The 23,641-nt window shown below is 38.1% G+C and overlaps 3 protein-coding genes across 3 annotated transcripts; 2 read left to right on the top strand and 1 right to left on the bottom strand.

The window, feature by feature from the left end:
• Positions 1 to 4,755: 4,755 nt before the first annotated feature.
• LOC133715448 (AUGMIN subunit 7) lies at positions 4,756 to 11,398 on the top strand. Its single transcript, XM_062141946.1, has 9 exons — positions 4,756 to 5,028; positions 5,118 to 5,203; positions 6,529 to 6,590; positions 7,085 to 7,176; positions 7,352 to 7,477; positions 8,051 to 8,141; positions 8,983 to 9,090; positions 9,505 to 9,603; positions 10,913 to 11,398. The coding sequence occupies exons 1-9, from the start codon at positions 4,895 to 4,897 to the stop codon at positions 11,096 to 11,098; spliced, it is 984 nt and encodes a 327-aa protein (XP_061997930.1). The 5' UTR covers positions 4,756 to 4,894; the 3' UTR covers positions 11,099 to 11,398.
• Positions 11,399 to 16,005: 4,607 nt separating this feature from the next.
• On the top strand, positions 16,006 to 17,634 carry LOC133718841 (uncharacterized). The gene is made up of 3 exons (XM_062145716.1): positions 16,006 to 16,953; positions 17,033 to 17,110; positions 17,198 to 17,634. Exons 1-3 carry the CDS (start codon positions 16,582 to 16,584, stop codon positions 17,417 to 17,419), a joined length of 672 nt encoding a protein of 223 aa, XP_062001700.1. The 5' UTR covers positions 16,006 to 16,581; the 3' UTR covers positions 17,420 to 17,634.
• Positions 17,635 to 20,200: 2,566 nt separating this feature from the next.
• On the bottom strand, positions 20,201 to 23,423 carry LOC133717466 (uncharacterized). Its single transcript, XM_062144181.1, has 9 exons — positions 23,021 to 23,423; positions 22,718 to 22,904; positions 22,497 to 22,633; positions 22,157 to 22,269; positions 21,765 to 22,008; positions 21,077 to 21,229; positions 20,865 to 20,944; positions 20,674 to 20,723; positions 20,201 to 20,570 (listed from the first exon to the last, which is right to left on the bottom strand). The coding sequence occupies exons 1-9, from the start codon at positions 23,417 to 23,419 to the stop codon at positions 20,437 to 20,439; spliced, it is 1,497 nt and encodes a 498-aa protein (XP_062000165.1). The 5' UTR covers positions 23,420 to 23,423; the 3' UTR covers positions 20,201 to 20,436.
• Positions 23,424 to 23,641: the final 218 nt, after the last annotated feature.

Below are 23,641 nucleotides of genomic sequence, written 5' to 3'. Positions count from 1 at the left end.
CCCCATTATTATAAATTCTGGACTAGTGGAAAGGGTGATCCCTAACCTTGTTACTATGGAGGAAAATAATATGCTCGTTGCTCTCCCTAGCTCGGAGGAGATCTCTGCGACAGTTTCAGCTATGGATGGTTTCAGTGCCCCTGGGCCTGATGGTTTTGGAGGATGTTTCTTCCAACACTGTTGGGGTGTGGTTTCTAACGAGGTGATTGCCGCAGTACAATCTTTCTTTGCTTCGGGGTTTATTCCACCTAATTTTAATTCCAATCTCATTATTCTTATTCCGAAGAAGGAGAACGCAGACGGACTGGCCGACTTTAGACCTCTTGCTCTTGCAAATTTTGTCTTTAAGGTGATCACTAAAATTCTTGCTGAAAGACTTTGTTCAGTTGCTATGAGAATTGTTTCGCCAAGCCAGAGTGCATTTATCAGAGGTAGGTCCATAGCTGACTCAATTATTTTGACATCTGAGTGTATGAATTTATTAGATCGGCAGTGTGCGGGAGGGAATATTGCTATTAAGATTGATATTAGCAAGGCATTTGACACATTAGATTGGGAATTTTTAACTCGAGTTCTACGATCTTTTGGTTTTTGCTCTACTTTTGTAAATTGGATTCAAAGTGTTCTGCACTCAGCTAGACTGTCTGTGTCAGTTAATGGGACACCTTGTGGGTTCTTCAACTGCTCTAGAGGGGTTCGTCAGGGGGACCCTTTATCCCCTCTTCTTTTCTGCCTTGCAGAAGAGGTTCTCAGCAGGGGGCTTTGTGATCTAGTGAGTAGGGGAAAAATCAAGAGCATCGCTGCCCCTAAGAAGCTGCAACCTCCTTCCAATGTCTTATATGCAGACGACGTGATGATTTTTATGCAGGGTAACTCCAGGGGGCTACGGGCTCTAAATAGGTTTCTTCAAGAATATGCAGCAAACTCAGGGCAGGTGGTTAATAAAACAAAGTCCTCTGTTTTCTTAGGAAGATATGCAAGACCAAGAGCAACTGCTATTCAACATATTCTTGGCATTAGAGAAGGTTGTGTGCCCTTTAATTATTTGGGGGTCCCAATATTTTTGGGAGGCCTAAAACGGCATACTTCAGGGCTATTGTAGACAAGGTTCGCTGCAAATTAAGTTCTTGGAAAGGCTTGCAGTTATCACAAGCTGGGCGTCTGCAACTTATTTCTTCTGTCATCCAAAGTTTATTGGTTTATAGTTTTCAGGTCTATCATTGGCCACGTGAATTACTAAAGAGAGTGCAAGGCTGGATGCGCAATTTTTACTGGTCTGGGGATCCTCTGAAGAAGGGCGCTGCTTTGGTTTCTTGGAAGAATTGTTGCTTGCCTAAAGATTGTGGAGGGCTTGGTCTAAAAAATATTTTCACTTTAAATCGCTCTCTTCTTCTTAAGCGATGTTGGGAAATGGTAACAGGTACATCTTCCTCTTCAGTGTTTCTCCGAGCTAGGTTCTTAAAAGTGAATCTAGACATTTATTCTTATTATCAAAGATCGTCTGTCTGGACCGGTCTGCGGCAATTATGGTCTGTATTATTATCAAACTTGAGATGGCAGGTAGGTAACGGCATGAATATATATTTTTGGAAGGACAATTGGCTCGGTAGCTCATTAGCAGTCAGATTGAACATTGATCCTTCAGTTCTGCCGTTCCTTCAAGATCGTGTTGGTGATTATATTGTGCAGAATCAATGGGACCTTCCATTAGAGCTTCTTGAGAAATTTCCAGAAGCTTCTAATGATATTATGCAGATTGACATTCCAGAGGCTGTTTTGGAGGATACTGTGATCTGGCCTACTACTTCGTCTGGTTCCTTGACTGCAGCAGAGGCCTATACTTTTCTTTCAGACCCGAATGCTCCTCTTGAGTGGGGAAAGGCTATATGGCACAAAGCATTGCAACCCAGAAAAAGCATTGTTTGTTGGAAAGTTTTCCATCACAAAATCTTGGTTGATGAAATTATGCAGCGCAGAGGTATGATTATTTGCTCTCAATGCTCACTCTGTCACTCGGATGTGGAATCTGTACACCATCTTTTCTTCAATTGCCCTATGCTCCATGACGTATGGACTTGGTTGTTTGCCATGTTCCGCCTACAACGCCCAGCGTTAATTTCTTTACAAGGGCTCTTCTCTCCCGTTTTGTTAAACCCGATTCCGTTTGCTTCAAAACTGTTATGGAGGTTAGCTGTTTGCAATCTGTTTTGGTGTATATGGACTGAAAGAAATAAAATAAGGTTTGATGGGAGAGTATTTGTTTCTTGGCGATTTAAACAGTTCCTTATTAACTCTTTCAAGGACTCAGCGCTGTGTTACTTTGTTCCTTGCGCTCGAATTACGTCTGCAGTGCCGGTTTATTCATTGTTGGGAGTCTCTCCACTCAGAGCAAAGGCCCCAAAGTTTATACCAGTGGTTTGGGAGGCTCCTCCCTCAGGTTGGATAAAGGTAAATACGGATGGTTCCTTTTCAGGCACTACAAGAGCAGGTTTTGGGGGCGTGTTCAGAGATTCTGAGGGGCTTTTTCTTGGGGGCTTCTCATTTAATGCTACGGTGCCAAGTGCTATTGATGCTGAGGTTCTCGCGATTATTGAAGCAATAAATGTTGCTTTGGTCCGTCGCTGGACTCACATTTGGTTGGAAACGGACTCAATACTAGCACTACGATACTTCAAGAACCCTGGTTTAATACCATGGAGATTGCGTACCTCATGGTTGAATTGTTTACACAAGGTTAGTCAGATCAATTTCAGAATGACACATATCTTTAGAGAAGGAAATGCTTTAGCTGACAAATTTGCCCGTTATGGAGCCTCAAATGTTGGTGCAGTCTGGTGGAGAACCTTACCCTCTTCATTTCTAGCAGAGTTTGGCAGAGACTTGTCTTCAAGAATTAATTATCGCTTTTCTTAGTTTATGTTTTCCCGTAGATTTATAGTTTGTCCTTTGTTTCTTTCGGATTGTTTTTCTTTGTACTGTTTATGTATTGTTCCTTTGCAAGTTTGGGTATGCCCGGCTTGTTGCTTTGCGCCTATTGGGAGTGGTTTTGGCCTAGTCCCCCCTTCCTATTGTACCTTTCTTCTGTTTTAATAAAATTTCGACTAAGGGCGTTGAGTTAGTCCTTAGCTCGCTTCCAAAAAAAAAAAAAAAAAAAAAAAAAGAGTAGGAAATGATGGTCTTTATAGGTATGAAATACTCATTTGGATCAGATCGAACAGACCTAAATAAGCATTGAATGCTCGAACCAGCATTGAGTCTTATTTACTAGGCCACAATATCACTCGTTCTTATCTCATAGAGAAATAATAATATATTTACCTTATCTCTAAACTTGAAACTGAATCTTTCTTTTATTTATTTTTTCTATGTACCAGAAGAATATGTACCCGTTATGTTTTCTATTTACTTCGATTTTCAAAGCTTTATGCATTTTTTCTCTTCATGTTTCTGGCATTTTCATTATGCTCTTCATCCTCATTTCTTCTCTCATTTCCGTTCTTCTTTATTTCTTTTCTCCTTTTCCTTCTTACATTTTTTTTTCTCCCGTTCTTTTTCATTTGGATTTGCAAATATATATTTGCCCCTATCTCATCCTACATTTCTTCCTACCAGAGTTATAATCGATGCCAACCAAAATCAATCCAATTGTCGGCAAACAACAATGGCCGGTTCGCCATCGCATGAAAATCTTAGAACCAACTATGTTCGACTCGGTATTGGTACCAAACAAAAATGTTGATTTCTGAACCGAAGCCACCCTACTTTTGATGATATGTCTAGATGGTCTTTCGATCAATGTCCTTTGCCCTCTAGTTATCGATCGGATTTGGTAGTGTAAGTCTCGACTTTCATGTTTGCTTAATCAACAAGGATCCTGTATTCTAGTTCGGTCCCTAGACAAGTACTATTTGTGCTTGGTACCTACGAGTATGTACCATCTTGGATTCTGTGATTAAGGACGTCTTTAACCAACCATTGTACCTCATGATACACGCCACCTATCACCATTCCACCACAATCACGCTGCCTTACTATTAACCGGCAGAGCAAGATCAGTAACATTAAAACAACTCTCACACCACCCAACCAACCGCTAGTCTACTGCCATCTCGGGCCCCAAAACCAAAAAAGCCATCTTATCCCAATGTCAAATGTAGATATCAACTTCTAAACACTAGTAACCCCACCAACATCAATCTCCAATGTTAAACCAATAGCTCCATCACTAGCCTATACCTAATCTGCGCCACTACGGAATCGACCTCGAGATTTAGAGAACCCAACAGTCCCAATGAGGCCCCCTTCAACAAAACTCCAAAGTAAAAGACAACCACATTGCTAGACGGCAAAGAAAAACTTCGGAAACACAAAATACAAACTTATCGTGTTGAAAAAGAGCATATGTAAACATGAAACTTGCTTAGATCTCCACAAGAGAGGGAGAGTATTAGTATAGTATCATAGTTTGACTACCCCCATCACTATATAGAGAGAGACTTGCGTGGCGGTGCGGCTGACCAATCAACTCCTAACTGGTTTGGGTATTGCACTTTTAAAAAGCAGGGGCAATTTTGAAATATGGAAAAAACATTCTGATGGCTGATTGGATACTACTACTTTCATTTCATTATCATTCATGGTAGTGGAGTTACCATTTTTTTTTTTTTTTTGAGAATGATGGAGTTACCATTTTTCAAAACAATAAAAACGAAAAAAAAAAAAAAAAGGACCGCAAAGAGAAGGCAATATTTTTTGAATTAAAAGGTTAAAACTTTAAAACCCTCTCCCTCTCTTTGATCGCTTCACTTCAACGAAAACCCCAAATCTAACCCACCACCGACCACCAACTGCCGGCCTTCGGAATTCAATTCCGATCTGAGTTTTCCGGTCAGAAATGGCAGCGAGGCAAATGGAAGAGATACAGCGGAAGCTGGCGACTTTGAACTACCCGAGAGCCAATGCGCCTGCTCAGTCTCTCCTCTTCGCCGGCATGGAGCGCTATGCTCTTCTCGAGTGGCTCTTCTTCCGGTACACAAAACGACATGCCGTTTATACTCTCCGATTCTCTCTGCTTGCTTGATTGCTGATTCATTCATTTCTGGTGGTTGCATTTGCAGATTGCTGGGGGACAAGTCACCTTTCTCTCAACAAAGTCTTCAAGGGGACGCCATGGATCGTGACGAAGAAACTGCCCGCATTCAATGTAAGGTTTCTTCTTGTAGAATCTCGAATACCGGGTCATGCCGAATTTTGTTTGGATTGTGATGAAAGTAACTTATTGTTTTATGCACACTTGTATTGGCTTCTGTTTCTTATTACTACTGCATTTGCTAAACACCACACAAAGTACAGTACATATTTCTTAGTGCATTGAATGCTATTTCAAAAGGAATCGAAAATAGGCCCGTCTAGTGGATGGAAATAACACACATTTCTGTTCCTTGTATGACGAAGAAACATGTTTTCTACTGCTACATGCTTGCAATCTTAGCTCAGTGTCTACTTAAAGGAAGAAATCACAGTTGCTTGTGCTTGCGATAGTTAATAGGATGAGGTCAGCACCATGTCAGTGTCAACTCAACAAGAAATAGTTTAGAGTATTACTTAGTCTGATAGAGCGAGCTAAGCTATTTTTAGTCAGTTGATGCCTATATTTGTAAGACATCCTTTGTCTTCTGGTAGTTAGTTAATGTATTGGCCTGGTTACAAGACGTCTTTTGGTTCCAGAAGAGAAGCTTTAGTAGTCAGGAGCTTTTTCAAGTAATCCTATTCAAATGTTTTGCTGGTTAGCGAGTCAAGTTTGACATGTGTTTCTCTGCAAGTCTGGAACCATATAATGCACTATTGTGTGTCCTTTGGAGGCAGGAATAGAACATGAATATAGGGAGATGTGCAGTGTTACTGATTTTTGGGTGGTATGTTGGAGGCGAACAAAACGATCTTTGAGGAAGCCAAGGGTAAGGATGTTAACCAGTTATGAGATAGGATTCGAGGGTTTGGCCGTTGCTTTTTGTGAGTGTAGAGCTTGCTCTGAAATTTTGGGCCATTCTTTATGATTGTAACGCAGGTGTGATTTAGTTCTTGGTTTTATGTTTAATTGTTGAGTGTGATTGTGTTAGTTGTAAATCAGTTTGCACGCTAGTTATGCACACTCCTTGTCCTCTGCTTTGTATCTTCTTTCTTTTGTAAATGGAAGTTTGTTTCTGAGAAGAAAATTGCAAGATATCACTAAGCAATGAAAGCATTCATTCTTATTCAATTTATTCTCCAATTGCCTCTCATGTGGATTGTTGCATTTGGAACCATAAACACCAAAATGCTCTCCAGGATGGATTTTCTGTAAAAAGTTTTGGAGCATCCTTCATCTGTTATTTCCCTTGTGTTTAACTGCATATCCTTCTCCTAAAGTCAGCTGCTATATCCTGGCTATTTACTTTTTCAAATTCCAAAATTTTAAGCTTGCGATGTCCTGCATGATGAAATAGATGTAGCAATTTAATTACATCTCTTTTATTGTTCTGTTTGCAGATTTGGCAGAGATTGCGAAGTTTTTGGGTATTACAAATACAATTGACACAGAAGCCATTCAAGTTAGTAGATTCATATTGATGTTGAATTATTTATCTGAGTGATAGATGGCTTATCGCTGAAATTAATATCTCCTTAGTGTTGCTTTACAAATGAACCGCACTTTACTTTGAGTCACTCTCTCTGTCACCTTTATGATCAATTTTTAATTAGTTCCCCTAATATGCTAGTCAAATATCAATCTCCATAGAAGAAACCTCCATGAAAACAGGTGATTTGAATAAAATTATCCTGGCATATCAGAACAGACATGTTATGTAATAGAAGGCACACTAGACAGCATATAGTCAAAAATGATTTGTTTTTGTTTTTTGTTTTTTATATTTTTTATTTAGTTTGCAAGCTGCACATTTTGCAACTAGTTAGCACTTCACAGAAGATAAATATATTTGGCGACTAAATGTTCATTTGGGTGAAATTTGCATCTAACTACAACCTGGTAACTCTGTACTGTGACTTTCTCAACTTTTACTAAACACTGCTTTTTAATTGGCAGGGACGAGGAAGCTATGAAGATCGCACTGAAATGCTTCGTTTAATTGTAGATCTCGTGGAGGCAAGCATTTTTGCTGATAATCCAGAATGGAGGTTATGATAATACTGAGTTTTACATTTTGTTTGGCAAGTGATTGTTTGATAAAGAAATTACTAGGGTTTTTTAATTTCAAATACCATTCTTCTAGCAAAATCAGCAATTGATTTGTTTTCTGATTTCTCATAACAAATTTGGCCTGAGATCTTGAATGCACTGTGATTTTTGCAGTATAGATGAGCAGGTAGCAAAGGATATACAGCTAATTGATTCCATTGCAGAGAGACAAGCTCAAATATTCTCGGAAGAGTGCAAATTGTTTCCCGCTGATGTTCAGATTCAGTCTATATATCCATTGTAAGAGTTTCTATTTTCATTTATGTTTCAACTCGTTCCCTAAAAGTAAACACATTAATTGCTTCCCTGAAAGTTTTAATGACCATATAAATAATCCTGAAGTCTTTTAATCTGCTTTATCTCCCAGATAAACTGGATATGCCTTTAGTTCTCTTAGTTTGAGGAATCCTAGAGTAAGACTCATATTAACTTAATACTTTTATCAGCTACCAAAGTGGTAAAGAAGTCTGCTAATCAGTTGGAGGTATTGACTATTACATGATGTTCTCAACCATATATTCTGTTAAATTAAGATGATCGAATGCATGTTCTAAACTGTAAAGATAGATGGCACATAGACATATTTTTAATTAGCCATTAGGAAATCAATTAGTCAATGATCCCAGGATGACTTACATTGGTCACTGTTTTTGTAGCATCAGAAGAAACAAAACCACTCCAATACATCAGTTTGTTATTAAATCGTTTCTGATATAAAAATCTAAAGTAAAACCCAAACTGATGTAGTAAGGATAACCTACTTAATTTGGGATATAGTAACATTCTGACTGTTTAATCAAAATTCATTTGCAGGCATGATGTTTCTGAGCTGGAGCAAAAGCTTACAGAACAATCAAAGATACTCTCAAGTCTTCAACAAAAGGTTGATGATTTGGCATCAAAGGTTTGTTTCTTTTTCCTTACATATATCTTCTTGCTTTGGACAGTAATAATCCTGCAGTTATCCACTATTTCCTACTTTTCAAATTGTAGTGCTACTGCTCATTAGTGTTATTCTGTAATTATTGTGGTAGTTGAGGTTGTCGCTTATTTAGATTGCTGCTGTAAATAGCTTTCCTTAGTTCATTAATCCAGTGGACGTCTTGCCCATTGCTCTGTAGTCTGTTCTAGTTTTGTTTCTCCACGAAAATTTTGTTTCCTATAACAAAGAGAGAAGAAAAGAATGTCTGGTTTATACTCTGGCTATGCCAGTCATATATCAGAGTTCTCTAACTAAACTATTCAATATAAAGCAAAGATAAATTCATCTTGATTTGAAAACAATATTACTCCTCTTCTTGTCTTATGTAAGCATGAGCCACTCTGCTGTGTCTACCCTCAACCATAGATTCCGAGTGTTCCCAAGAGTACTCGATCTCTCCAACTCTCTCTGACACCTAAAACCACCACCTTGATGCCTGTTCATTCCTTTTTGACCTTCACTTGACCTATGCTGCATCACAGGAAGATGCTTAGAAATGTCCACCTAAATTTGAAATTGTGCCTTAAGATAACTTCATATTTTATAGTATTAGTTTTAACATTCTTTGATTGCCAGTTATATTCACTTTGAGTATTTCTTTATTTTTCAAATGCCTTGGCCTTGGGTCGATTATATATTTGGTGACAAATGCTCCCTGTAATTTTGGGTTGGTATTGTAAATCATATGTATTAGTTCCCCTAGTTGCGTTGTTAATATTTTCTTTTTCTCATTGTGATTATAATTTCTCCCTTTTACAAACAGCATGCTTACAACCCAGATGAGGAGTATGCAGAGGTAGAATCCAGATTGCGTTCACATTTGGATTCTTTTCTAGAAACTGCAAGATCATTCAATATGATTTACACCAAGGTCTGACCAGCTTTTCCTTAATATGTTGCCTTTTGACATTCAGCTGTTTTTGTTTTTCTTGTTATCTCTTACTATATACTGTACCAAACTGAAGGGTTATGGCATAGTTGTTACTTAGAATTGTATATATTCTTTCATGATGGTGAACTTTATACTCTTTAGTGGACTCCATATTCACATAGTATGTATGAGATAATTGTTTTGCTTCTTTCTGCTCCATGCTGTATGAGATAATTGTTTTGCTTCTTTCTGCTCCATGCTAGTTGAAAATTTCATCTTTTAGATACTCTGGTTGAATGATTTTATTAATTTTGATGCGCACAGATCCATACTATATTTTGTTATTAGTTTTTGCTGTGTGCATGTGTATGAGGGACATATTTTTATTTGCATCCTTGAAATGTCATTTCATAGGAAATACGTCCCTGGACACACATGATGGAGGTACCCCAGCTCCATGGGTTCGGGCCAGCTGCCAATCGCTTGTTGGAGGCATATAAGATGCTTTTGAAGGTATTTCATTGATAATCAAATTATGTGTGAATTCATTTCTTCCTAGCACATCTTGAGGTTTATTAGACTGAAGCTAAAGTATGAATGGCCCCAGTAGTCTTTATACCACCCCACTGATATATTTTAGTGGTTTATGATGCAACATCGGAACCTTTTTATTTATTTTTTGGTTATATTGGAGGCGAATCAAACCTCTGACCTAGCCTAGTCCTTACCCAATTCCCAACCCTCCGTAACACATAGGAAACTCACTATCAATAAATCATTTGCTGCTTCTATATTTCTAAACTCTTTGCTATATGAGTGAAGTATTTCTGTAGTTCTATAGTTTTCTGCTACTGCGTTTCAGATGGATTAATGCGTTTATTTATTGTATTGAGCATAGGAACGTTGACCTAATGATGCCTGGTTGGTGTTGGGTAGGCTCTAAGCATAAGGGACTTTACTTGGAAGGGGTCAGGGGTGAAACTAGTTGAAAGTTGTTTGCAAATGTCACTTTTCCATTTTCTGGGGCAGTGGGGCCTATTTTTGTCAACTATCTACAAAGTTTCATGGGGTTTGATTCCTTTCATCACTGCTCACTTTGTCTTAACTTGTAATATAGATCTTCGGTGTTTTATGCTGTGCCTCCTCTCTCTTGTCTTTTCATGTTAATGCCTCTTCTTAGTGTTGTATGGGAATGCTGGTGGTGGTGGATCATGGTATAGACTTGGCTTGGGTTAACCTCACTGGTGTTTCTTATAGTAAGCAGTTTGTGTAGCAACACAATATAGAAAACTGAACGATAGAAAGAAGGGGAGTTATGACATTTTGTTGTTGTTTGGGAGTAGGTTGTAGGAAATGGAAGGAAAAGTGGGACTGGTACTTTTCCTTTTCTCCTCCTTTCTCTTTCTTGCTCCCCCAACATGTCATCACTTCCTGATGACCTTTTCTCCGTGTGTGTGTGCAAGGGGGTAGGGAGGTTTTAGGCAGGTAAGGTGGGATTACTTGTTATGGGGTACTGTAGTATTGGTAAACTGTTAATCTTTGTCTTTCTACAATAAAAACTTTATATATTATCCTTAATTTGCCTGCTACTAGTTCTTTTTCTTGATATTAAAATGTATTCCAAGCTATAAATAAAACAACACAAAAGATGACACATAACATAAAAATTGCATTTTCTGACCAAATAGGTGTGAGAGAAGTTTAAATTGTTATTATCGTACAATATAGGGTGCACCATGATGCTGCAATTTTACAAGGCATGACCATGAATTTGTAACAAGGCATCTCTCTGTTTTTTTTTTTTGGTTTGCATTTATTGCAGTTCCTAGGGAACTTGAGGAATCTTAGAGACTCACATGCTGCTCTTGCTGTTGGATCATCTGACTCAGTTGCTGGTGAGCCCTCTTCTGTCACAAGAATAATCTCAGAATGTGAATCTGCGTTGACATTCTTAAATCGTGACCTTGGAATTCTCTCGGCTTCCATTGCTCGAGAGCAAGGTGAATAGGTGAAGTTATGATGACGCTGTTTTTGTTTCACGAGGGCTGCCATCTATTCGCCCTCTTCCTCTTCTTCTGTGACTGGAGAGCACATGCTGGGAAGATTTAGTTTCTTCCTCTTGCATGAAATTAACTTCAAATGTAATATTGATTCATGTATGCGTAGCCCATTTTAGTAATTTTTTGGGTGATCTCAATCCAATTCCATATTTTATGTACCAGATTGACTACTCTGAGGCTATCCTTGTTAAAAATGTAGTTATAACATTTGTCCCCATTTATGAATGAAACATAGTTGCAGGCGTATGCATGCTCTGTGTCAATTTGTCTCCTCTCTTTTCATGGTCAGGCGACGAGAAATAAGCGACTAGTTTTCCACTTTGGAGGATGAAATTCAGCTTTGGTTGGTTAATGAAAAATTGGGATTGCATTTCTGGTCAATCATGACTAATGAAAAACTAAAATCTTATTCTTAAATAAAGCAATGCCTCCTTTCAAAGAAGAAAAAATCACCATGCCTTTGCCTTTATTACATTATGCAATATGCGACTGAATTAGTTTTTACTGCAATCAGTTGGCTTAAAAGAGAGAGACGGTCATAGCCTATCAAGAAATTCGGTTGTGCCATATTGCCAAAGATGGCATTACCTTGAGTAACGGGTCTGAAAGCAAAGCAGACAACATCCATTGATAAAAGTGTTCGAAGCTTTCAACTTAACATCCGCACAGGTGAAATGTGCAGTGATTGTGGGAGCTTTGATAGCTGATTTGGTGTTGTAGCAAAGGCTCAAGTAGTGACTAGCGTCTCTTACTCCTTTTGATCTTATGGCCTTACTCCATTGTTAGTGTAGTCCCAGAATCAACTATGATATTTCCCCTTCCTGGAGCTATTGGTATCAGTGTACTTCGTCAGCTTAACCCCGAATTAAGGCAAATATGTTCAGTGCTTTGTCTGTTAGGCTAACGGAATATAACGTTATATGACTTATTAATGCCATTTATTTTCAGGAGCTAGTTCCTCCTTCGTTCTAGGAATTATGATGCTTATTTCTCTCTACGTCTTATTCCTGATCAAGTAAGCAGCAAAGAACTTAGGAATATACCACATCTCCATTGGACTGAGGTTACAACTCAGGAATAAATTTTATTCTATTAGGATGGGGACAAAAAAATGAGTAAGAATCTCACACAAATACGTGGTATGCCATGAACCCATCCTCAGCTTCCCTTACGAGAGTAGTTCGAAGCATTTTCAAAGAAACAAATAATGTGGCAGAGAGATCCTGTAAAGATGTGAAATAAATTGGCGGATTTAGTGCTCATGGAAGTCAGATATCGCATTAAGCAGAATACCAAAGGATAAATTGCATGTCTTTCCCACATATATGAAGGGTTTACGGGCATACGTAAACATATAAGCATATTTTTAAGTATGGATCCATGCATGTGACACAAGCGCAATTCTATAGACATAGGAATATACCACATCTCCATTGGACTGAGGTTGTCTGGTGCCAATTTGTGGAGGACTCAGCTTCTTAGATGTATAAGTCATACATCTCCTCAGTTGCGGTTGTCACGCCATCGGTCAACCAAGAAAACATGTAAGTGACCACGGTTGACCAATCCGATCGAATTCGAAAATATAGTGAAATTGGCTAAATTTTTTATCACACTCATAATTTATTGTAATAAACTCATCCAACGGTCGGTTTTTTCATTTTCTTTGAATTGATAGGGGTTGCTCTTTGGAGTGTATGATATATAAATATAGGTTTATAAGAGTAACTACGTTTGACCTAGTTGATCGAATTCGAAACGATAACCAAATTGGCTAGATTTTTTACAACCACCATAAAATATTACAATCTCTCAATCGAGCGGTTGGTTTCTCCAAATTCATCTTCCACTTCACGGTTGTTTTAGAATGGACCTCAACAATTTAAATGCATTGTATAAGTCATACAACTTTAGGAGACAAATTAGTATAGGCCAACGTATTTGTAATTAAAAATTGAAATTTTTATCTTATGTCCACAGACATCCATCGATGAAATATTTACAAACGTGATGCAAAAAAATAAGCAAGTTTTGCGTTCATCACGCCATCGGTCAACCAAGAAAACATGCAAGTGACTACAGTTGACCAATCCGATCGGGTTTGAAATTATGGTGAAATTGACTAAATTTTTAACCACACTCTTATTTTATTGTAATCATCACATCCAACGGTCAGTTTTCTCATTTTCTTTGAATTGCTATATGTTGCTCTTTGGAGTGTATGATGTATAAATATATATTTATAAAAAATTAGTGCCTTTAAAAATTTATTTATCAATAAATTAGTATCTATATATAAATAAAGATTTTTTTTTGGTACAATATAGAATTATAGATATGTTATATTTGATTGTATTTGATCATTATCCAATGAATTTCCAAAGCTTGATTAAAAAAAAAAATATTTGTGTCTTTAAATATTTATTTATACATAAAGCCCGCAAGGCCCGGCCCAAAAAAGCCCGCAAGGCCAAGCCCGCCCGGCCCGAAAAAGCCCGCTTTATATGGACGGGCTTGGATCCGTCTATTTTTAATAAAGCCCGGCCCGGCCCGGCCCGCTATTATTTAAAAATATAGCAAGGCCCGGCCCGGCCCGCTATTATTTAAAAATATAGCAAGGCCCGGCCCGGCCCAAGCCCGCTATGAATGGGTCGGGCCGGGCCGGGCCCGGCCCGTTGACGACCCCTAATTAGGACCTAAAAAATGAACAGTTAAATTGTGAATATGTGATCGAAAAGTGGCAAAAAACTGGAAATCCGTACCTAAACTTAGGTAAGGATGTCCTTAGCCAAGAAGGATGTCCTTAGCCAAGAGGTTGACCCCCTTGCTTCTCTCTCTCTCTCTCTCTATATATATATATAAAAGAGAAGCAAGGGGGTCAACCTCTTTCAAATATACAACATGGATTATGGCAATGTAATGTAGTTGGACTCTCATGTTGATCTGAATGAATTATCCTTTCCACGGAGGTAAATCTTTGCCTGCTAAGCAATGGGATAGCAAGTTCCAAATTATGTCTCGGTAGGACATGTATTTCTATTACTATGAAATTCATAAATCATAAATGAAGTAGTTAATGGTGGGGTTACCATTATCCTTTTTGTAGTGACGAATCTTGAATGTGTTCCTAAGAAAAGAAAAGGAATTTGCCCACTTTTCAGGGTCTCGAAGGGCGTGGAAACACATAAGAACTCTTGAATGAAAATGGAAAAGAGATGTAACTCCAGTTTCTTCGGAAATGATAAGATCTTTGGCGCAAGAAGAAGGAGTAGATCCGTATCATTTTGACTTGGTTCTGATTTCTCAATTTTTTTTTTTTAAGAATACTGAGTCGGGCTCTTCTCTTACCTGTATCGAATAGAACATGCTGAGCCAAATCTTCTTCATGTAAAACCTACTTTATTTAGAATTTAGATCGGGAAAATCGTACGGTTTTTTGAAACCATGTGCTATGGCTCGAATCTGTAGTCAATCCTATTTCTGATACGAATAGTTGACAATTGAATCCAATTTTTCCCATTATTTTCGTATCTGTAATAGTGCGAAAAGAAGACCCGACTCCAAGGTGTTCAGTTGTTCAAGAATAATGGCCCTCTCTTTGAGTAATTACCTTATATATATATATATATATATATATATATATATGGATTAAATTCAGTTTACCCCCTGAGATTTACAATTCCAATCACCCGTGTCTAATTCCTCTGGCTCCGTCCAAATTGGACGTTAAATCAGTTGAAATGGAATGACTTTTTGAGGGTTTAGTGGTTGAATTACCAACCTAACCCTGAGCTTGTTTTCCCTCTCAGTGTTCCAAAACCTCGATCAGTCCCCCCTCAAATAAACCTAAAAATATTAAACAACAGCACGATTCCCCATTTTAGATCTAAACCCAATCTCGAAACCAAAGAACACTCCTTGAACCCGTTACGGAGAAGAGAAGAGGGATTGAAACCCAGAACTCGTTACGGAGGTCGGAAGGAAAGAACCCGATACCTAGAAGCATCGGGGCAAAATGGCGGATGATGAATGGACACCGCGAGAGGAAATTGCAGGAGAGGAGCTTCCTAATTACAGTGAGTTAATTTGAATCGATTGTTTTTTGTTTCGATTTGGGTTTTGTTATGGGTATTAGGGTTTCGGGTAGGGCTTTGGTTTTAGGGATTTGTATTCCATTTTGGGGTTTATAGGTAGAGGACGGATTGGGGGTTTCGGGTTTAGGGAATGGGTTAGAATATATGATATCATTCATGAAATCTCAGCAAGTCGGGGCAATTTATGGGGGTTTATTGTCTGTTTGTGTTTATGGTGATGAGTAAAGTATTGCAGATAATGCAGAAAGTTGTTGGGTGCTGAGTTAGGTCTTTAAATACTGTAATGGTGGTCCTAGTATGAATTAAAGTATACGGCTGCTTGCATAAGGGCTGTTGTAGTCCTATTATATTGTAAAGAACGTTGCTTTTAGAAGAGGTGGTCCTAGTTGTAAAATTCTTTGTTGTTAGAAGAGGTGGTCCTAGCTGTAAAGAATGTTGCTGTTGTAGTCCTTTATGGTATGTTGCTGGTGTGGTCCTTCAGGGTTTGTCTTGGTGTTCTTTGTGTTTGACTTTTTCATTCATGAGACTTTGCTCTGTGCATTACTTTTGGGATCTTTATTTTGACAGAGCTTTGATTTTTTTTTTTTTTTCAAATGCAGGTCACCCGGATTATTTTACCGTGAAGATGTACCATGGGGGTTATTTTAAGGAGAACCAATATATAGGTGGGAAGGTGTCCTATTATGACTATGTTGATAAGGACAAGATGTCACTTGTGGAAGTTGATGGTATGGTTAGGGGGTTGAACCAAGACTATAGTGGAAAGAGGATAGATTATTGGTATAAGGTTGGGACTGAGGATGAAGCTTTAACAAAGCTTTCCACTGATCTTGATGCTATTACAATGTGCTTGTGTGTTCCACAAATTAGGCTTGTTATTATATACTTGGATCATTGGGAGCTTAAGAGGGACTATGAAGAGATAGATGATGATGAGGATGATGAGCTGTTTATGTATGAAGAAGATGAGTTCCATGATTTTGCTTATAGTCAAGCTGGTTCATATGGAGTTGTTATCGAAGAATTGCCGGATTCACCGAGGAGGAAGCCAGGGGTAGTGATAAAGCAACTTCCAGATTCACCGAGGAAAGATGTCCCGAGTAGGACAGCAAAGAAGGCTTCTGGAATTGTGATAAGGGAGTTGGAATGGCATCCAATTGTGCCTACTCAAGCTAGCCAAGTGGGAGTGCTTGATCCTAAAGACAAAACACACACTTGAGGTTGAGAGCATAGGGGGCAGCAAATATGTGGTCAACCTTCAAGCACACACTTGTGCATGCCGAAGATGGGATTTAACTGGCATCCCATGTAAACATGCTATTGCAGCCATCAATTACATGAGACAAGCCCCTGAGGACTTTGTAGATCATTGCTACCTAAAGAAGACATACATGGCTACTTACAACAACACAATCAAACCTGTTAATGGTATGGATCTGTGGTCAAAGAGTGCTGAACCTCCAATTCTTCCCCCCCAATACACAAGGCAGCCGGGGAGACCAAGAACAAAGAGGATCAAGAGTGCAGCTGAGAAGGCAGAAATTGGAGGTATAAAGCTTGGCAAGGTGCAGAGGTCTCTCAAGTGTAGCAACTGTCATGAAGTTGGCCACAATGTCGAGACTTGTCATAGACACTTGCCACCCAAGAACAAGACCTCAACAACCAGTGACAAGAAGAGGAAGTTAGATGAATCAACATCCGGAACTCAGGTATGAATTTTATACATTCTGGATTTTTTTTGATTCATGTGTATTTATGTGAACTTATTAGTGTACTTGTGTGCTTTAGACCAATACTAAGAGAAAGGAGCCATTGACAAAGAATGACCTGAGGAAGAAGGTACAACTTAGGGCAGATAAGCTTAAGGTAATGTTCTATTCATTGCATTGATTGTGTGGTTTGTTGCGACTTTGTTGCTGTTTTAAATGGAGTGTTGCTGCCTCATATTTGTAGAAAAAGAGAGATGAAAAGAAGGCAGCAATAGAAAGAGCATCAAATGCTTCAGGGAAGACAAAGGGTAGACCTGCAAGAACATCAACAACCCCGAAACCTGCTCCTGCTCAAGCTCCTCGGCCAGCAATGTCAAATCCTCCTCCCAAGCCTTCATCGTCTTCTAAGCAAGCAGCCCCAAGTAGGTCATCTATCAGAATCAAGGAAAAGGAAGGGAAAAAATAGGCTTATGTACTGTATGTTGTCTTATTAGCATGCCCTAAACTTTATCGTATTTGGTTTATGTTGCAGTCTTTTGCGCAACCTTGAGCTATGTAACTTGGTTGCTAGCTCTAATCTTTTGAGAAGATGATTAGAGCTAAGTCCCATTGCAACTTTGATTTTTTGGTTTTATGGATGTAAAGTACTGATATTCATCCAATGGCATGCTAATGCTAAAGACAATGTATGCTCTATTTTGTTCTATGAAATATATTAAGACTATGCTTTAATCCTATATGTTTGTAGTTCAAGCAAATTTGGAATTTTTCAGAAAAAATGTCATTTGTTTAAGGTTCAGCTCAATTTTAAGAACTTGTTGGATTTGGTCTTTGTCACTTTTTAACAAACTTTTTGCTCTTAGTCAACTTTTGCTTTGTTACATTATCCTTATTATAATATGTGGTTATATATTTATGCCTAAATTTTTAAATTTTGGAACCAATCGTGCTGAAATGACCGATTTAGCCCTCCTTGGTCTGATTTAACGTCCAATTTGGACGGAGCCAGAGGAATTGGACACGGGTGACTGGAATTGTAAATCTCAGGGGGTAAACTGATGAAATTGAGAGGACAGGGACTAACATGAAAATACCCCCAAACCTCAGGGGGGTAAACTGAATTTAATCCTATATATATATATATATATATATATATATATATATATATATATATAGCCATAAAAGCAGTAGTAATGACTACTTGTCGACCAAATATGTTATCGCCTATATATAGGAGGATCGACATCAAGGTAATGCATCTCATTCCGACTCATTCTACTATACTCGACTAAGAGAGATATTGACTTAGGTGTCGAAGATTTTCTACAGGTAACCCCCCTTTTCGAGCTGATGGTCAAACTTCGGGTCAATGATCTTGAGAAGCTTCTCAACTGTTCCTGGTCAAAATCCAATCGGAATTTTTCATCACCAACATGTTACTTTTAGATTAATTTAAGGTTATCTAGGAATAGCTCAACCTTGTCATAGCCCAATATTTGGGTGAGCTATTGTATGATATTACCTACATTTTACTATTAATGGATTGACACCTACCTTTTCTAAAAAAAAAAAAAAAAATTGTATTAAATCTCAACCATCAATGCTTATATAATCCAATAGATGGAGATTGAGGACCTTTTCTTTTGGGTTCGCATCACTGACATGCCGCCAGCATATGAGCAAAGGAACACTATTGCCAATGTTGCCTCCATTGCGGGTAAATTTCTTCATCTGGATCAAAAGTTATTTGATGCAACTCGGGAAATTATGGTTAGGGTTTCTCATGCAATTTTGAAACCCTTCTTCCTGCACAAAACCCTAAAATTTGGCAAAGGGGTAGAACAAGAGGTTCACTTCTTTTTTGAGAATCTTGTGGGCAAATGCAGTATATGCCTTTGTGTGTATCATAAGGGGGAAGCGTGTCAGGCTGAAACCACTGCGCCGGTGGTCAAGGAAGCTCCCACACTGGCGGCAAGAAAATTGAATCTCACTGGCCCCTTCTTAGGTTTTCACGACAATCAGTTCAAGGATGGATTGTTTCGCTTCCATGGGCTTTCCACCCCCATTCTCCCACCTGTGGGAAGGTCTCTTTTTGGAGGTGCTGAGACTAGTAAGGTACGCAAACCCATTGTTCTTCGTCATGCAGGAAAAACACATACTAATGACGACAATGAATTGGCTTTGGTACCTGTGGATACCGACCAGCCTACTAAGAGAAATCGGCCCTTTCCATCTCCAAAAAAATTGCAGTTTATGATGGCTGATTTGCTAGAGGGTAAAACAAGCCCTATTGCTCCCTCAAAGAAGGTAAAAATGCCTGAATTCCCTACAAAATTCAATGTCAAATCTCTGGGTTTGGTGGAAACACCAAGTGGTATGCTTGTGCCTGCAGAGGGTATGATGCCTAAACCTTTACAACTTGAGCTTCCTGGTGGCAAGAAGAAGAGAGGTTGGCCTTTGGGAGCAAAGAACAAAATCCACCAAAAGCAAAAAAGGTTCCTGCTGAAGATGTTCTGAGTGTTCTGTATTCAGGCAAGCCTCCAAGCCCTAGCTTCAAGGGCAAGGAGAAGATATAGGGTTTTTCTTTTTGTTAAGCCTATAAACTATGTAAATGTCTGGCATAGTTATAGGTTCACTTCAATAAGTGAGCGATAAGTTCGAATAGAGTAGGTCTATCCTATGTACCACTGTGGCTACTCCACGAATTCTTGTCTGGCAATTATTATGTGTCAGCGGATGGGTATGTAATGGCCTTCTTGGCATGAGTTATTATTATAAATGGATTTCCATTATTAAAAAAATATATATATAATCCAATAGATTAGAATTGAAGTATAATTTTACTAAAAACGAGATAGCTATTGATCCTTTCCCTATTTTATGATACTAATTATCTAAACTGACATAGCATGCCACATAAGATTAAGGCTTCAAAAAATTTACGTCTTATTTAAAACCCCTATCGCTACCCTTAAAATATTTAACCTTTCTGTCATTTGTTCATGTGTTATCCCTCTTCTCATTTTTCTTTTTGCTTTCGTTTAGTCAATCTCTTATTAAAAAAAAAATAATAACAATAATAATATCGAATGAATGCTGAAGTAACACTTAGTTGTAATGATTCAAATATTGAGAAAGGTGCAGTATTCAGAACTTATTAGCAAGCGTTTTTTGAAGATGATAAGATCCTTTATAATCAAGAAGGACCACATTCATTAATTCTAGTGGAAACGATTGAAGCTTCAGGGATAAGATTGGTAATAGAGACCAAGAGTGTGACGTAATTAAAGTGTGTTATTTCTATAACCCATGTCGATCCTTTAAAAAAGAAATTTACAAATGAAAAGATGGTGATTATTGTTTTCTTTAGGACCTTCACTTTGTTGTGATCTCTTGCCAAAAAGAAGCTACTTGTTTGCAAAGAGATATTTTGTGTAGGTGTAATCTGGATTTGTCCAACTATATTATTTAATGTGGTATTTCTTATTGGAGAGCTTGAAGGTCAGCATAGTATTTAGCCATCCATCCTTTGATGATTCTGACCTCACTTTTCCGCTGATTGACCAACCAGTCTGGATCGGCATGGGTTGAGGTGAAAATATCCAAGCAGTGAGACCCTGTAAAAGTACATTTTAATTTTGGGTAGTTAATAAAACGAAAATATGTATTTCCCTAAAACTCGAAACATGTTTGGAGTAATGAATTTGGAAAGATACATACCATTCTTTGTATGGACAGCTACCACACTGTCTGATATGTCTTCCAAAACGCTATCATGAGAGTAAAACAATGTTAAATTTAGTCAAATACTATATATTAATCTTGAATCGTCTTGTTTTATAAAGACAATGAAAATGATAAACTTGATTCATTTATATTTGTTTTGAAGTCATCTTCGTATCCGTACATACCCGCCAATACTGTAAGGGTCTCTTAGCCCATTGGAGAAAATGATGTTGCTAGCAAACCTGGAGAGACTCAGTTTTATGTCCTGCATCACATATTTAGCATAGGTTGTATTAATATTAGCATATATTCATGCATTTCATATGAATTAAGCAGAGTAAAAGAATTAGGGTAGCTAGGTTATGAGCAATAATAAGAAAGTAACAGCATTACATACATGGCCTCCAAAGTAGGTAGTCACCCAATTAGGCCTGGGAGGGACGCCATAGGTTGCCTTGCAGTTATTGATAAATTCATCGAGATCAAATTTGTACGGTGGAAACATGGTGTCGTTGTTCACGCTTATGGGAATCACCATGTCACTACATGTCTAAATAATCAAGAAACAAATAGGTGGATCGTGGTTAACCATCTTCAAACATATTTGAATTAGGGTAAATGAAAGTTTGTCAAGCTGTTAGAAACTTGGCCCTGATGCAAACTGTAATAACGTTGTGAAACAAGATCAAGGCAATAGTACTAATGTGCCGGAAATTGCTGTTTCTTTAGAAATTTGACCTCATGTATAACTTCTTAGATATTGCAAATGTACTCCCAACTTTAACCGGATTGCAAATCCCTTTTCAGAAAAGATGAAAATAAAAAAAATATTGCAAACGTACGTGTTTCTTAAGCAAGAAGAAGCATTCTCCCTGGCCTGTCAATTCTGTGACCTCAAAGCTAGCTAGCTTTTTATCATGTACCACGGACCCTTAGAATTAATAGTCAGCATGATGAACATATTGTGTCTTTTACTCTAAAAATACAATTGTGGACGTCTACGTATTAGGGTTGGCTTTCAGATTTAACTATTATCTAAACAAACACTACAGCTTGATAAATAAATTAATTATTTGATCATTTACCTGCCAGGCCCACCCGACGTGTCTTTCTGTTACATTTCTGGGCTGGTTGACATAGCATGACAGGTTTCCGGTATATGCAACCACACCTGCAAATATTTTTGTCAAAATATCATCTGTAGATGAAGCTCCATCAATGCCACCGCAGACTACAGTAACCGGATAATTCGGTGGACGATCGTATTGAGCTGCCCCAGCATACATCGAGTCCAAGTAGTCCTTGAGCTCAGACGACGTGGTCAACGGTCTAGTTAATTGCAAAACAAGAACAGAAAAGGGAAATCACAAAAATAATCACCTGAACATATATATTATTATTATTATTATTATTCACTAATTATGTTTTACGGAAAAAATGATTATGCACATCATATGAAACTTATCAGGGGATGTACCTGCAAGTTCGGAATTTCTTGCTAAGACTTGAGAGGCCTTCAGGCTTAGAAGCAATAATATCAATTTCAGACCAAGACTTCTTTATGATTTGGTAGCAAGTCTCACTAGCTTCCTACACATATGCATGTCTATAATCAATCTGTTTATGTACTAATTAACTGAAAATAGTAGCGTGCAAAAATTATATTGTGTCAGACCCTAGCCAACTGTGAATTAAACTATTTGTCAGTGGGATTTTTGCTTAGCTCTGGTACGTTCAGATTGCCGGTATGGGGTACACCTCCCCAGTAGTTTATATAAATTTATAGAAGGAAAGAAATTAAGGAAGAAATATATTACTCGAAAATCCTTGGTGACAATGGAGTAGTATCCTGTTTCTGGAGGAACTATGTCATCAAAGTATAGAATTGGAGCTGATGAGGCCAGAGCTCCAAGAGCGACGTGGGGATACTTTAGACGAAACCATGAAGCAAGCACTGTCAAAGAACATATATGTATGTTATCAAACGAGCCCTTAATGTAACAATTTTAATTTCAAAAGTGTACATTGAGTCACTCACTTCCACCATATGAGCCACCAATAACAATGACCGGAGAATGTTCAGCATGTAGCTGCTTCTTTACATGTATGAGAATTTCTGCATAATCTGCTATAGCTTGGGCTGAGTTGAAGTATCCAAGAGTGCTTGCATTTTTAAATGCCACTTCCGTTGATCCGAATGGGATTGATTCCCCATAGTACCGGTGCTGATAAGGGAAAAAAAAAAAAAAAACTAAAGTCTCAGACCCAATAATACATATAAGTATAATACAGCTAACTAATCGATTATCTCGGTCTTACAACAGATTCATACAGAATGTACCTCTATATATATCTGGAGGGCTTGAAAGTGAATGGCGTTTTCAGGTAGGAACCCAATAATAGGTATATCAACATCAATTGATTCTTCTGCGCCTAAGTAAGCGAGTATAGGTGCACTGATATTGGAGCCACCCCAATGCTTGGAATTGATCAAATATCTTTGTTGAAAAGTATTGAAGCTATCATACCTAAAGTTGAAATGGTCAAGTGTTTGGTTGTAGTAAAATGTCTGAAGATCTTTGGGATCAAATGCAGATGATGAAGCTTCGCTGGGTCGGCCTTGTGTCCAATGCCCTCCAGTTGGACTCAGCCTTGGAATTTTTAAGGAAACTGAGGTTGTGACAAATATAAGAGATATTAGTAGAAGGGATGATTGGAGTGAGAATGTGAGTTGCTTCATTTCAATGTTATGGGAAATCCTTGGAGGCAGCAGTTGTGTTTCGAATGCCATATATATACTATAAGATATAAACAAATGGGAAATAAAATGTATTTGGATGTATTGACTTGGAATGGCCGGCGCACGATAGGGATAAAAAGACAAGTTAATAAATAGTTCATATAGGGACCATATCATTTAATTCATTGTTTATACTTTATACACTAGTTTGAATTTTAGTGT

This window comes from Rosa rugosa, chromosome 6, assembly GCF_958449725.1.
Source record: "Rosa rugosa chromosome 6, drRosRugo1.1, whole genome shotgun sequence".
NCBI lineage: Eukaryota > Viridiplantae > Streptophyta > Magnoliopsida > Rosales > Rosaceae > Rosa > Rosa rugosa.
The sequence above is the reverse complement of the archived record's forward strand: the minus strand, read 5'-3'. Positions and strand labels throughout refer to the sequence as shown.